General features: G+C 43.8%; 1 protein-coding gene across 1 annotated transcript; it reads left to right on the plus strand.

The window, feature by feature from the left end:
• Nucleotides 1-2,324: 2,324 nt before the first annotated feature.
• Nucleotides 2,325-4,615, plus strand: FFAR2 (free fatty acid receptor 2). The gene is made up of 3 exons (XM_084860810.1): nucleotides 2,325-2,414; nucleotides 2,815-2,894; nucleotides 3,394-4,615. Exon 3 carries the CDS (start codon nucleotides 3,401-3,403, stop codon nucleotides 4,388-4,390), a length of 990 nt encoding a protein of 329 aa, XP_084716936.1. The 5' UTR covers nucleotides 2,325-2,414; nucleotides 2,815-2,894; nucleotides 3,394-3,400; the 3' UTR covers nucleotides 4,391-4,615.
• Nucleotides 4,616-15,492: the final 10,877 nt, after the last annotated feature.

Below are 15,492 nucleotides of genomic sequence, written 5' to 3' on the forward strand. Positions count from 1 at the left end.
AGATGCTACAAGAACATATAAAAGAGAATCTAGCTGAATCTCAGCATAAGCCACCACCATCTGTTACCAGGATTTCGACCAGGACCATGACCAGCTCCCTCACAGCTACTCAATCCTACTTTGGTAGAGATCTAAAGTTGACTCTGGATACGCTGGATTTGAGATGCTGGGAGACATCCAAATGACAGTGTCTACTAGGCAGGTGGAAGCTCACAGAAGCCCAGTATCTACTAGGCAGGAGGACGCTCACAGAACCTCACAATGAAGATTCAAAACTGGGTGTTATGAAAATGGTAACTGATGCTCTGGAAATGGATGAGTATAGTAAAGAACTTAGAACCAAGTCGTAAGGAGCTCCAACATTTAGAAGATGTAGAGGCAAAGGGAATAAGATGTGATCAAAGAAAAGGCAGGGAAACCAGAGGAACATAACGTATCAGAATTCATGGAAAGAATTCAAAATGGATGTAGAAATTGTTGAATGCTAGTAAAATAATAATAAAATATCGACAGAGAATAGATCCTATTGAAAAATAGGGATGCTACCCAGATTAGAGTAGACTAAACAGTGACTAAGAAATAAGGAAGTGGAGAAAGTGATTATACATTTAGGCAATGGGCTCAACTTCCTAGCATAACTAGCTGGGTTATAATGATAAAGAGAGAAAACTGAACTTGAAGAGATTGCGAAAGATACTGCTTTTGTGAAATTTCAGCCTTTGAATTCAGCTTGAGAGGTTGCATTTCCTTTTCCTGTGACATAGGTGAGCATCATGAATCATGAGTTCAAAAGTTTCCTTTATTGTGTTACCTTCATAACTACCATAAACATGGAGAAGGGGTTTGATGGGGGCCTTCAGCATAGTTATACATGAGAGTGACATGAGAAAGGCATGAGGTGGGGAAGAACAGGCAGGAATAAAGAAGCAGTTCTACTCCTCAACATCAATTTTTCAGTAAATTTTCACTTTGCATTTAAATTCAGACCCTCATGAATATTTATGGAAAATCATAAAAGCAAAATGGCACAAATCAATTTAGTAGCAAGCAACAGAGAATGGTCTCTTCCTTAGTTCCCCTGTTTATCTGGGAAGTGCATGTCTGTGCTGAGGGAAGGAAATTAATGAAAAGATAGAACTCCTTAGTTCTAGAGGAGAAGAGACCTGAAGAGAAAGAAAAGTTAACTATTAAGATACCTGGACAGAGATTCTAGGCCAAAAAATGAATGAATGGGCAAGCAATAGGAAATAAATATGTCCTTGAGAAAGAATTAAGATTCTGTGAGTAGGGATCAGGCCACAGATGGCAAAACAGAGACCCATTCCTTAGGTCAAAAAGGAAACATGTTCTGACTCTTTGTTTCCTCAGGCATGTGTTTCAGTGGTAGCTAGGTATCTATACAGGTAGATACAGTGAGAAGAGAACAGGTGGTTCAGAGGTTGGCCCAGTACACGGGGAGAGAATATGTGGTGAAAAGGAATGGAACCTGACTTCCATTCCCCTAGAAATGCCACACAGGCACCCACTGCATCACTGACACTTTCCCAAATCAGATGGCAGGCCTGTGTCCTCAGCCTCTGTATATTTTATCAAGTGACTCACTCTCTCCAAAGCTGTCCAACAGGCTTCAAAGGAGGGAGCACTTCCACCTAAGAGCATCTATGAAGTGCTAAGCACTGGCCCAAATGCTTTACATGTGCTACTTCACTGACTCCTCACAGAAATCCTGGTATTCCTGAACTCACTTGACTGAAATGGAAACTAATGTCCAGAAAATTGATCTGCCCCAAAGTCACAATGAATTGTCCCCTTGTGAGTTGGACTTGGAGACCAGGAGTTTGATCACTCGCTATGATGTGCACTGACCACCAGGGGGCAGCATGGAATGAAGGAAGACCCTTGCTGGCAGCCGGCAGCAGGGGAAGGGAGGCCCCGGCTAGCAGCCAGAAGGCCCCCGATCAGCGCTAATCACTGGCCAGGCCGAGGGACACTACTCATGTGCAAATTTCATGCACCAGGCTTCTAGTTGGAGTATAAAAGGAAGCAGAAATCCTCTTTTCTGAGGATGAGTAGAATTACAGGAGAAATTGCTTAGAAAAAAGAAGAAACTCTGATTTGGGAAATGGGAAAAATGCCTAGGACTGAAGACAAATTCAGGAATTGGGTTTGGAAGTCTGAGTGAGGGTGAGACGAAAGATGCAGGCGCCTTTTCCTTTGGGTTGGAGAGGAGACAGTGCTCAATTACTGACCTTCCTCTCTCTGGTCACATGACTTGTGCTGGTATAAAAGCTTTCTAGCAGCCAGGTTCCTTACAATATTTTCCTGCGGTAGCAGTGGCTGAAGCTCTGTTTCTCCTTCCCAGCAGCTTTTAGACTTTCTTTTCCAAGAAGCCATCTATCCGGAACGAAGACAAGGCAAGGCAGCTAACTTAGTGCTTGAGCTCTGGGAAGTGATGGCAGGATCAAACTTGGGAGGAGATGGTATTGAGCTGGAGTAGATCTGTCAGAATTGAATATAAGGAGACAGGAGCCAGTGTCGGGGCAAGGAAACAGGCCTGGGACATCAAGCCTGGAAGAGGATGGAGGGGCCGGACTGTGTGGGTGGTGAGGGTCACAACCATGTGGAAACTGAATTACCCCTGTAAGAAGAGTTCTTCTATTTACAGTCAAAACTCCAGGCTCATGAGTCAGTGACTGCCTGCGGGTTTTCCTGAATATTTTCTAACTTTCTGGGGGACAAGTCCCCCAAAATAGTGCTGGTTCACTGTTCCTCCTTCTTCCCCCACCCCCACACTTAACTAGCTTCCTTTTTTAGTACAGTCCCAGAGTCTGGTATTGACAGAGGAGGAAACAGTGGAGGAGAATCTGTGTTCTGCAAAAGGAGAGGAAAACGAGGTAGGGAGATGGGTTGGGGACTGGGCACCTGCTTCCTTGGTGTGTGGGTGGTTGTGTGGCAAATGAGCCCTGGGTGGGGACTGGAGCTCACAGCATTCTCTCTGTTGGAAGGCTTGCCTCTTCTCTCTGAAGATCTCTGACTGAGGAAAGGACTTAAGGAAAGTTGGAAACTGATATCAGTAACTTCCTGTATCTGTGAGGAGAGCAGGAGAAAGGCTGGGAAACCAGAGGGGAATTCCCTTGGGAAGCCAAGGGTTGGTCTCCCCCAGAGACACATGATGGCAAACGTAATAACTCGCAGTTAATATCCCGCCCCAGGCAAAGTCAATAATTGCTCTGGGCAGTTCTAGCAGGTGTTGTGAGCAAGCAGTGGTGGCAGCAGAAAGCCTGGGCCTGGGAAGGGGAGCTGCCCGAGAGAATGTCCTCATCCTGAACCGGAGGCAGGTCTGCAGGCAGTGAGTGGGGACTCCTGACCCTGCCCTTTCTCCTCCTCTTCCAGAACAGTCATGCCAAACTTGAAGAGCTCCTTGATTCTCTCGGCCTACATCATCATCTTCCTCACTGGTCTTCCTGCAAACCTCCTGGCCCTGAGGGCCTTCATCGGTCGGGTCCGCCAGCCCCACCCTGCACCGGTCCACATCCTCCTGCTCAGCCTGACGCTGGCAGACCTTCTGCTGCTGCTGCTGCTGCCCTTCAAGATCATTGAGGCTGCATCTGACTTCCACTGGTACCTGCCCGAGATTGTCTGTGCCCTCACAGGATTCGGCTTCTACAGCAGCATCTACTGCAGCACGTGGCTCCTGGCAGGCATCAGCATCGAGCGCTACCTGGGAGTGGCTTTCCCCGTGCAGTACAAGCTGTCCCGCCGGCCTATGTATGGAGTGATTGCTGCTCTGGTCGCCTGGATCATGTCTTTTGGTCACTGCACCATCGTGATCATCGTTCAGTACTTGAACTCGACAGAGAGTGGCACAAATACAAATGAAATTACCTGCTATGAGAACTTCACCGATGACCAGTTGGAGGTGGTGATTCCTGTGCGGCTGGAGCTGTGCCTGGTCCTCTTCTTCATCCCCATGGGGGTAACCATCTTCTGCTACTGGCGCTTTGTGTGGATCATGCTCACCCAGCCCCATGTCGGGGTCCAGAGGCGGCGCCGGGCTGTGGGGCTGGCTGTTGTGACACTCCTCAATTTCTTGGTGTGCTTTGGGCCTTATAACGTGTCCCACCTGGTGGGGTTTTACACCAAGAAAAGTCCCAAATGGCGAGCAGAAGCTGTGGTATTCAGTTCCCTCAACGCCAGTCTGGACCCCCTGCTTTTCTACTTCTCTTCTTCAGATGTGCGCAGAACCGTTGGAAAGGGGCTTCAGATGCTGCGGAATCAGGGCTCCTCTCTGTTGGGACGAAGAGGCAGAGAGATAATGGAGATGACAAGTGGGAACAGGGGTGTGAGTCAAGCAGAAGGAGGACCGAGTTCTGACTTCACCACAGACTAGGGATGTGCCTGGACCTTCAGAGGTGCTGGGGGCTACGTATGGGTTGAGCAGGCTGGGAGAGGAAGAGGATGAGGGTTCTGGATTCAGGAATCTTTAGACCAATCTGTTACTGAGACTATAGGAATCTCTCTCACCAGCTGGATATTTCTTCTTGATTGAATTTTTTTTAATCTGCATTATTAACTGGTACAATATATATATATATATATATATATATATATATATATATATATATATATATATATATATATATATATATATATATTGATTTTCCACAGAGAGGAAGGAAGAGGGATAGAGAGCTAGAAACGTCGATGAGAGAGAAACATCGACCAGCTGCCTCCTGCACACCCCCTGCCAGGGATGTGCCCGCAACCAATGTACATGCCCTTGACTGGAATCGAACCTGGGACCTTTCAGTCCGCAGACCGACGCTCTATCCACTGAGCCAAACTGGTTTCGGCTTGATTGAATTTTCCTTCCCAACAGAACACAGCTCCCTGATCAAAGAAGAAATGGTTAGGAATAGAAGTACTATCAGACTATGCTTTGAAAGCAGGGTGGCTATTATGAATTCAGTCCTTGTGAGGTGGTCGGAAGTTGAGGATGATCAGACTAAAGCAGAGAATCCTAAAGCAATCTTGCTATAAGCTTTGACACCACACCTAGACTCTGGCCTTGATGTTGATGCTATAAAGAAGCCAATAGGAAATAGATGGAAGAGAAATATTAAATGAGGTCAAAGGAGACTCAGGGAAGTTCTGGGCCAAGGGAACTTGGAGGAGGGGCTGAGGACTTGGTTGGGTCGCTAATGCTTAAGATTTCTAATGTAATTATCAGACCTGCTGCTTTGTAACTGTGCTCCCTCTGTCTTCATGTGTGTATGTTATCTCCCCCATTAAACTGGGAACTTCTTGAGGTCTGGGTCTTGTCTTCTCCCTCCAAGGTACCCCACACAGGTCAGGATACAGCTTGGCACCCATCAGACAGAGCTCAGGACTGACTAGCACAGGAATAGACAGCCTGGTCTGGCAGATTAAAAATCCTCTTATATAATAAAAGCTTAATGTGCAAATAGACCAAATGGGGGACCAACTGAACAACTGGTTGCTATGATCACCAAGGGGGTACGTGTGGAACATGGGCGGGCCTTGGCAGTGGCGGAATGGTAGAGCTGGTGAGCAGGGGCACCAGAACAAGGTGGAGAACCTGTTGCTGTCATTGGGGTGAGCCTCTGGTGGTTACTGAAAATTCTTTGCTCCTGTGTGCCACAGTCCTACCCGATGCTCACACCTGCTGACAGCACTGGAGCTGCTGCTCGCACCCACTGCTGGCACCCGGCACTGGTCCCGATCACTCAGTGCTGTCAGCAGGTTACAAAGCAGGTAATGGTATTATATGAGTTCCTGAGAGGAACTCATATAATACTATTTTATGAGTTTATGCTCCTGAGGGGCCATCACAGCAGCAGCCACTGCTCGCACCCGTTGCTGTCACCATCAGCATGTGGGAGAGGAGGCAGGAGCAGGGCTGCCAGCAGCAGATGGGGGTGGGGCTGTGGTGGGAGAGGCCGGGCTGGGGTGTGGAGGATGGGTCGAGACCAACCCCTGTTCCCACTGCAGCCTTGTGGCCCACAGTTCCTTTCAGGGTGCACAAATTTGTTAACTGGGCCCCTAGTAAAGACTCTGAAAGTGAGTGTCCAGTTTTTGTAACATTTCTGCAAGCAGAGAGAGGGCAAAAATGGGATAAAGAACCAGACTCAGAAGCAAAGGGGGAAGGTGATTAATCTGAAACCACAGAAACATTGTTGTTGTTAATGCTCACCCAACGCTATTTTTTTCTATTGCTTTTCAGAGTAAAAGCGGGGGGAGGAGGGGAGTTAAGGGGGAGGAAGAGGAGAGAGAGAAAGAGAGAGAGAGAGAGAGAGAGAGAGAGAGAGAGAGAGAGAGAGAGAGAGAGAGAGAGAAATTGATTGGCTGCTTCCCACATACACCCCAAACAGGGGCAGGGAGCAAACCTGCAACTGAGGTACATGCCCTTTATCAGGAATCAACTCCATGACCCTTCAGTGCTTGAGCTGATGCTGCAAGCACTGAGCCACAGGGGCCACAGCCACAGGAACATTTTAAGGTAAAGATGTAATGAGAGTGTATTAATTGAGGGGACTGACATAATCCTGTTTAGATTGATGAGTAGAGACTGGATTTAGAAAGGGAATGTGTACTGAGTCCTGACTCAAAGTTATCAGCATCCACATGGGGCTTAAAACATCCTACTCTCCTGCTTAGAGACCTGCAGGGTTTACTTATCATCAAAAGTTTCCTCTCAGGAACTCATATAATACCATTACCTGCTTTGGATCCTCTCCCCCTTCCCAATTTCATCTACCTAACTCATTTCTCCACAATAAGGACCCCTAAACCACTCTATCTAGGTAACTGACCCTCCAGACACTATCCTAGTGGTTCACAACAGCGGCTATACATCAGAATTACATATAGAGATATATAAATAACACAAGTGGGCACCTAAAATCTATTGACTCAGAATCTGGGGGGGGGGGGGGGGGAAGCAACAGGTAAGCTTTAAAAAGTTCCCCAGGTGATTATGTTAGACAGCTCAGTCAGGAATCACTGGCCTAGCTTGGGGGCCCAATATGTCAAAAATAATTACTCTTGGGACCTTTCCTGCTTATAAGGCCCCCTTACCTCAACCACATCTGCTGATTGCTTCTTATAAAACCCCATATTTTACTTTCTTCAAAAAGACTTCCCCTATTACCTCCATCTAATTGAGAGCTCATTTTCTCTTTTCCTTCCTCAAAACAGCACTGGACTGGTGTCATAAGAGCCCTGACTTCAGTGTTGGTTCTGCTTACTAGCTGCTTGACCTTGAGCAAGTCACACCTCCAGCCTCTATTTCCAAATCATAATAATGAAGGCAATGTATGACTCCCAGGGTAATTCTGAGGATTTAAATGAGACTGCATATATAAAATTGATGAGAAATCATAGAGTACTAGAGGCCTGTTGCATGATGATTCATGCAATAGGCCTTCCTTCCCCTGGTTCCAGGCACTAGTTTTACTCTGGCACCGAGGACCCAGGGCTTCACTCCAGCCGCAACCGAGAAGCCAAGCCTCTTTAGTCTTCAGTCTTTGCTCCACGCCTGCATATGCAAATTATCCGCCGTGTTTGTTGGGTTGGTTTGCATATTCATTCCTGATTGGCTGGTGGGTGTTGTGGAGATACAGTCAGTTTGCATATTTCTCTTTTATTAGTATAGATTAGCTGTAGCTCTAATATAGCAACTGAAGCACAGATAAGAATTTAAACTCAAGTAGAAATATAAAATGATGAAAACAATATATTAGCCAACTATATAGGGTAATTTGATAGTAATATATGAGAGGGGAAACTGGGATTTTCAGATGTATACACCTTCCAAAAAAGCTAATTTGATTTGGGTTAATATTAAAATGGCATCTAAACAAGTTGATTACCTCACTCCACTGAGGTCTATTCAGTAGCATGGTCACTACTGAGCAACACATTTTATAAAGGACACTAGTGGCCCTGTGCACAAAATTTGTGTTTTAGGGGGTTCCCTTAGCCCAGCCTACACCCTCTCCAATGGGGGACCCCTTGGAGGACCCACAGGGATCAGGCCTAAACCAGCAATTGGACATCCCTCTTTTGATCTGGGACTGCTGGCTCCTAACTGCTCACCTGCCTGCCTGCCTGCCTGCCTGATCACCCCTAACTGCCTCTGTCTGCCTCATTGCCCCTAACTTCCCTCCCCTGTCAGCCTGATCTCACCCCCAACTGCCCTCTCTGCCTCAGCCTCTACCACCATGGCTTTATCTGGAAGGAAATCGGATGTCCAGAAGAAGGTCGGTCAACCCAGTCTAATTAGCATATTACCCTTTTGGTAATATAGATTAACTCAAAGAATCAAAGGATAATAACTTGATTATCAGAAAAATTAACCAAAATATTTTGGAGACTTAAAATCTAATAAAAATAAACTAACAGGCTGAAACCAGTTTGGCTCAGTGGATAGAGCATCGGCCTGCGGACTGAAGGGTCCCAGTTTCGGTTCCGGTCAAGGGCATGTGCCTTGGTTGTGGGCACATCCCCAGAGGTTCATATGCAGGAGGCAATTGATTGATGATTCTCTCTCATCGATGTTTCTAACTCTCTGACTCTCTCTCTTCCTCTCTGTAAAAAATCAATAAAATATATTTTTTAAAAATTAAACAAAATAAAATAACAACACATTAAATGCCAAACACTGTTCTAGAGAAGGAGCCTAAGATAATGAAGGGGACTTTCCAAGATCAACAACAGGTGAGAGGGAATTTGAATCCAGGTCTTCCTGAAACCAAAATGCCTGCTTTCTTCACTGACACATGAGAAGCAAGTAAGAATGCTGGAAATGTGGCTGGAACAAGATAAGTACCACTGTATGGAAGATGCATTCCTTAAGCAGCCCACAAGGATGAACAAGGGCAAAAGAGGCGGGAAGTTAGAGAGTCAGAGCTGTTTAAAATGGAATTGATGCCTAGCCGGTTTGGCTCAGTGGTTGGAGTATCAGCTCACGGATGGAAGGCTCCCAGGTTTTATACTGATCAAGGGCACATACCGGTTGGCGTGCATGCGGGAGGCAACCAACCCATGTGTCTCTTTCACATCGATGTTTCGCTCTGTGAGTCTCTCCCCTTCTGTTCCATTCTGTCTAAAAATCAATGGAGAAAATATCCTCAGGTGAGAATTAATAATAAAATAAAATAAAAAAAATAAAATAAAATAAAATAAAATAGCCAGGACCGGTTTTGCTAAGTGGATAGAGCGTCGGCCTGCGGACTGAAGGGTCCCGGGTTCGATTCCGGTCAAGGGCATGTACCTTGGTTGCGGGCACATCCCCAGTGGGGGGTGTGCAAGAGGCAGCTGGTCGATGTTTCTCTCTCATCGATGTTTCTAACTCTCTGTCCCCCTCAATTCCTCTCTGTGTAAAATCAATAAAATATATTTTTTAATAAAATAAATAAAATAAAATAAAATAAAATGGAATTGACTCACTCCATAAGTAACCGCTCCCCGGTCTCCAGAAATATCAAAGTAGAACATAGAAAACACCTGTCTTAGGACTTTGAGGAAACTCACACTTCTGGTAAGAACTGAACTAGTACTACCAAGCCCTTCCAACTTGAGATTTCTCAAAGTTCTAGGGACATGGCTGCTCCTGCTGATCAGAAAAGTGCAAGAAAATCTCTGGACCTGGTCTGAGATTTTCAAGGTGAAACTACCTACTCACTAACAAGTATTTGATCTTCATTAAGTCACTTGATATATATCCCACTAGCAGTTCTGGGAAATTAGTTATTCAATTGTTCAACAAATATGAATTAATTATCTACTATAAGCTGAGATATACAGAAGCTGGAGAGGCAGAGTGTATGAGAGAGAAGCTGTCTAATCTTGGGGCTTCCATTCTAGTGGGAAAAAATAGTTAGTAAAATAGTAAACAAATGAACCACCAGTGTAATTTCAGATTTGGCAAATGGTTTTTACAAAAAGATACTGGATACAGGAGAAAGTATTAGGAGGGATTTGAGAGGATTTAGAAGATTCTCTTGAGTCAGCGATGGTCAGCTGAGACCTGAATGAGAAGTTGTCCATTGGAAGGGCATTCTATAAACAGGAAGTTCTGGTGCAAAGGCCCTGGGGAGGGGGAAAACCTTAGCATATCAAGGCCAAGAGGGCACCTAGAGTAGTAGTTTGCAAATGTAAGCATGTATTAGAAGCACATGGAGCATTTGCTGAAGCATGACTTAATCTTCCCTCCCCACAGGTTCAGAATACTTTGGTTTGGGATGGGACCCAAAAGTTTGTATTTCTAACAATCCCAGGTGATACCGATGCTGGTGGTTCGGAGACCACACTTGGAGAACTACTGGACCAGAATATTGTGAACTTGGGAAAATGAGTGATGGAAGATGATGTTAAGGAGGTCAGCAAACACCAGACCATGCCAAGGTTTTAGGCCACAGATGGGGATTTAAATTTATTCTAAGAGGTATTGAAGTCATTAGAGGGTTTTAAGTAAGAGAATGGAGTGATATGTTTCCATTTTAAGGTGACCATTCTGGTGTCTGTGCCTACCACTGAAGGAAGATGGTTGTTAGGTTAAGGAGATAATGTGCATGACAGCGTTAAGAAACCATAAAGTGCTATTTCGAACATGCAGGGTTTTCATCAGGCTGGTAGCTCTGTCAAAGCAGAGCTGTTTCCTCTTTCATTAGAATGCAAGTTATATATCTACCTAATAAATAGATGTCCCCAGTGGCGTGCTAGAAAATGTTTCTCAGCCAGCTCTTCAGATGGAAGGGAGTAGGGAGCAAGGGATTAGGAAAGGTCCTGAGTTGTTGCACTTGCCAATTTCTATGGCAGATACATTCCACCAGGGCCAATTTTTACCAGCATGAAGACACTGAATATGAATTTGGCAAGAAATGCTAATAATCAGCTCTTGCAAGCCAACTCAAGCCCATCACTATATACACTCCCATCACATATGCTCAACTGGCAGACAGATCACATCCTACTTTGAAAGACTTTCTCTCTGCCTAGCGACATTTAGTACAAGGCTCTGGCACAATAAACACTAGCTACATGTGGCTGCCTGGGCCTGATCCAAGAGAATCCGGGTGGCTGGTTAGATTGCCGGACTCCTCTGAACCCCTTGCAAATTACATATGGGTAAACAGCAATATTAGTGTCTGGTTAATGAATAACACAGACAGCAGCCATAGAGCCACTGCCAGGAAACGGGGGTGGGGGTGGGGTGGAGGGATCTGGCTTAGTCTGACCTAGGAAAGGGGAACCTGCTTTAACTATCTCACTTCCTCTTTCTGTTGTACCCCTTTCTCAGAAATTCTCATCTGACCACACAGTCAGAGTTCATGTGTAGTGTGGTTTTGTGGTGATCACTGTGGTGAGAAGGTAGGGGTGGGCCAGCCTGGAAAGGGTCTGAAGGAAAACACAGAGCCAAGATTCCAAATCCGCTCCCTTAAACCTTCCTGCCTCTTAGCTTCAGGTTTCTGCTCTCTTTCTCTCTCTCTCTCCCTCTCCCTCTCTCTTTCTCTCTTCAGCTTTCCCTGTGGCTACTTTGACCCCCCCCCCTTTTTTTTCTTTTCCTTGTTTTTCTCTAGTCACAGGAAATGACATTTCTCATCTACCAATTGCACATTCAACCAGGAAATTGGGCCAAAGGTCTCTAAGCTTTCAGAAGCAGTAGTCCAGTAACCTACCTGGCAAAGTTTCAAATGGCTGAAAAGGTAGAAGATGAGGATTTAGCTTTCCTCAATACATAAACATATGTACTCTCCCACTCTGTATCTTCCTAATATATACTTACATTATAATTGTGTTAGATGTTTACATTATTGTGACTATGTAAATAGGGAGCCTCTATAGTAAACTATAAATACTTTTTCTACCTTGTACAACTTTACCCCTACCACCCAAAATTAATAATTGTCTTAGTTTTTATTTACTTAGTTTTCTATATACTTATCTCTAATTCCTCCCCAAACTCTTTGCCAGTTGTTTTATTTCCTCTCAAGACCTTCAGAGGTATTAATAGTATACGGATTTCATCTTCCTAAAGAAATCTCTCCCAGAACCTTCTGACCTGCTTCTGGCCTGGTGGTAGCTTATGCCAGGTACATAGCTGGCCCCTGGACACTCATGGGAGGCCTTTTGCTTCTCTGTTCTTGTTTCTCTTCCTCGGTTTATGTTCTCTACCAACTTCTTTAGAAAGGATTTCAAGACTGTGAATAGCAGGAAATATCTTTATTCTGCCTTCATGTATAATTCATATTAGGCTATGTATGGAATTTGGGTTAGAAATCATTTTCCTTCAGAATTTTCAAGGCATTGCCTTCTAGTTTCCAGTCTTGCTGAAAGTTTCCAATATATTCTGATTTTTTATTCCTTGTATGAGACCTATATTTTTCTCATTGAAAGCTTAAATTGTCCTTACCTTTCTCACAAGTATTCTAAAGTCATCCATTGTGCTAGGTACTCGATGGACTCAATTAATATCCTTCAATTTGGAGACATTTTCTTAAAATATTTTGTTATTATTTTCTTTTCCTCATTTTCTCTTCTCTATTTCTAGGACTCCTTTTATTTGGGGGCTATTGAACCTCCTAGACTGGCCCATTAATCTCCCTTCTCTCCCATTTTCTACCTCTCGATCTTTTTGCTCTACTTTCTGTGAGATTTCCTTAAGCTTATATTCCAACCCTTCTATTTATTTTTTTCCTTTTTGCTATCACCTTTCATTTCTAAGCACTTTCTTTTATTATTGATCTTGTCTTATGGTTGTAATATCCATTTGGATCTCTTTAAAGAATGTTAATTTCCCTGCTCTGAGTTGTTTTTGTGGTTTTGTTTTTTTTGTGTTTTTTTTTTGTTTGTTTGTTTGTTTGTTTCCACCTTCTATGTTACAAGTTGTCAGATATCTGGTATTCCTTGACATCTGCTTATCTTGGCGAGAAGGAAGGGGACTAATCTTTTACATATATGTGCAGAGTTTGCTTTAAAGGCAGAAAAGAAAAAGGAAAGGAAAGGAAATATGGAACATCTCAATAACTATTGAACCATGGTAATGGATGAATTGGGTTCTATTGTACTATTATTCTCTCTACTTTTGATGTTGTTTGAAAATATTCACAATAAAAATGTGGTTGATAGAGGATTCAATTCTTCGAGGCTGTGGGACTAAGGGCTTCAGTTTCTCACTGGCTGTGGGCTGGAGGTGTCCATGTGAGTTTCTTACCGTGTGAGCTTCCCTAGGACAGCTGGCTTCCACTAGACCAAGAAAACAAGAGGAAACAAGATGAAGGCAGTCTTTTTATAAACCTAATCTTCAACGCGATCTATTGTTTTTGCTCATCTCATTCTCAAAGGGAGAGCGACTACAGGAGGTGGGATTGCTGTGGTCATCTTGGAGGCTGCCCTCCATTGGTACTAAACAATGAATGAAAGCTGTGAGCACATGGATTAGGCTTCACTGAAGGGTGATTCAGCAGGGCCATTTAGCTGAGGGAACCTCCTATGTCAATGCCTAGGTATTTTCTTTTTGGGCTAATCAAATTTCCCAGAAAAAAAATTTCTGTTCTCCAGTAGAGTGAAAGTTGGACTGCCATGCCTGGCTGGCATGGCTCAGTGGGTGAACATTAGCCTATTAACCAGGAAGTCACTGTTCGATTCCTGGTCAAGGCACATGCCTGCTTTTCAGGCTCCGTCTCCAGTGTAGAGCATGCAGGAGGCAGCCAATCAATGATTCTCTCTAATCATTGATGTTTTTATTTCTCTCTCTCTCCCTCTCCCTTCCTCTCTGAAATCAATAAAAGAATATTTTTTAAAAAAAGAATTAGAGCCAAAACTGATTTGGCTCTGTGGATAGAGCATCGGTCTGCGAACTGAAAGATCCCAGGTTCAATTCTGGTCAAGGACATGTACCTTGGTTGTGGGCACATCCCCAGTAGGGGATGTGCAGGAGGCAACTGATAGATGTTTCTCTCTCATCTATGTTTTTAGCTCTCTATCCCTCTCCCTTCCTCTCTGTAAAAAAATCAACTATATATATAATTTATTTTTATATATATATAATATTTTATTTATTTTCTGTAAAAAAATCAACTATATATATATATATATATATATATATATATATATATATATATATATATATAATTTTATTTTATTTTATTTTATTTTATTTTTAATTTGAACTGCCAGAAATTTAAAAGCCAGATAGAAAAGAGAGCTGGGATGGAGGTTGGGGCGTCTTAAGATCTAACATTCCTTTAATCTCTTATTTATATTACTAGAGGCCCAATGCACGAAGATTTGTGCAAGAATGGGCCTTCCTTCCCCTGGTTGCCGGCACTGCCTTCACTCTGGCTGGAGTTGCTTTTTTGATCTGGCCCAGAGCCGCCTTTCTGCCTTCCCATGCTGCCCAGAGGCCTGGAGCAGCTGGGGCGGTGCAGAAGGCCTGAGTCATTACCATGGCAATGATGCAAGCGTCCCACCCTGCCCCCAGCTGCTCAGCGCCTGTGAATGCAAAGTAACATGTCATATTTGTTGGTTAATTTGTATACTCACTCCTGATTGGCTGGTGGGTATCGTGAAGGTACAGTCAATTTGCATCTTACTCTTTTATTAGTATAGATGTTGCTCCCTCTTCCAACTGTGCCTGATATATCACATTCCAAAGACCCTGTGTGTTTTCCTTTCTAAAGAATAAAACTCCAGTCTTCCCCTGGGTGAGGGGCAGTTGCTTCACGTCAGGAAATTGGGGAAGAGATCTGGGGTTTCTTTTCAAATAAATTTTCAACCAATCTTCCTAATGTTAACTTGCCCTTCACCCTCATTTTCCAGAAGAGCTTGTTGCCTAACAAACTTTATGTGCATCCTGCAGTAGAAACTTGGTTGAATCTTGGCTTTTTCCACTACTGGCATAAGATTGAACTTTCATAGGTCTGCCAAGTCATTTACCAATTATCATTCTTTCATCTGCTTTCCAACTCCCAAAATATTGGTATCTTATTATTATTTGTTAACTTTTGTGTTTATTGTCTGTATTCCTTTCTTGAATGTGGCTTCCAAGATAACATGTCTATTTTGTTCACCCAGAATAATTCAACAAGTGACTGACTCTATTTTCTGGCAAAGGAAACTTGCTACTCACTATCAACACATTGGTGGCAGATTTAGGTCTCCTGAGTTTCCATCCAGTACCTCTCCTTCCACAGCATGGGTGGATTTTGCTAACTAATGATGCCTAACAAGTTATAAAGTAATTTACATGTTACAAAGTGGTTTTAGGATCTTATCTCATTTGATCTTGACAACAGCCCGTGGGCCAGGTAGAAAAATAATTATTAGTGGCCAACTCTTACCAAGAACTGTCCTGTGCTAAGAGAATCATCAGCCTTGTTCCTTGCCTTGCATCACAGGCCACTGCCGTTTGTTTTGCCCCTCCCATCACTTCCTCCGCAAATGGGACTTTTAAGTCTTGTCGTTTCT

The sequence above is a fragment of the Pipistrellus hanaki genome (genome assembly GCF_964339955.1).
Source record: "Pipistrellus hanaki genome assembly, chromosome: 15".
Taxonomy (NCBI): Eukaryota; Metazoa; Chordata; class Mammalia; order Chiroptera; family Vespertilionidae; genus Pipistrellus; species Pipistrellus hanaki.

Bases quoted from the DNA above. Each gene is read 5' to 3' on its own strand.
- FFAR2 (XM_084860810.1), top strand. From the start codon at position 3,401: ATGCCAAACTTGAAGAGCTCCTTGATTCTCTCGGCCTACATCATCATC.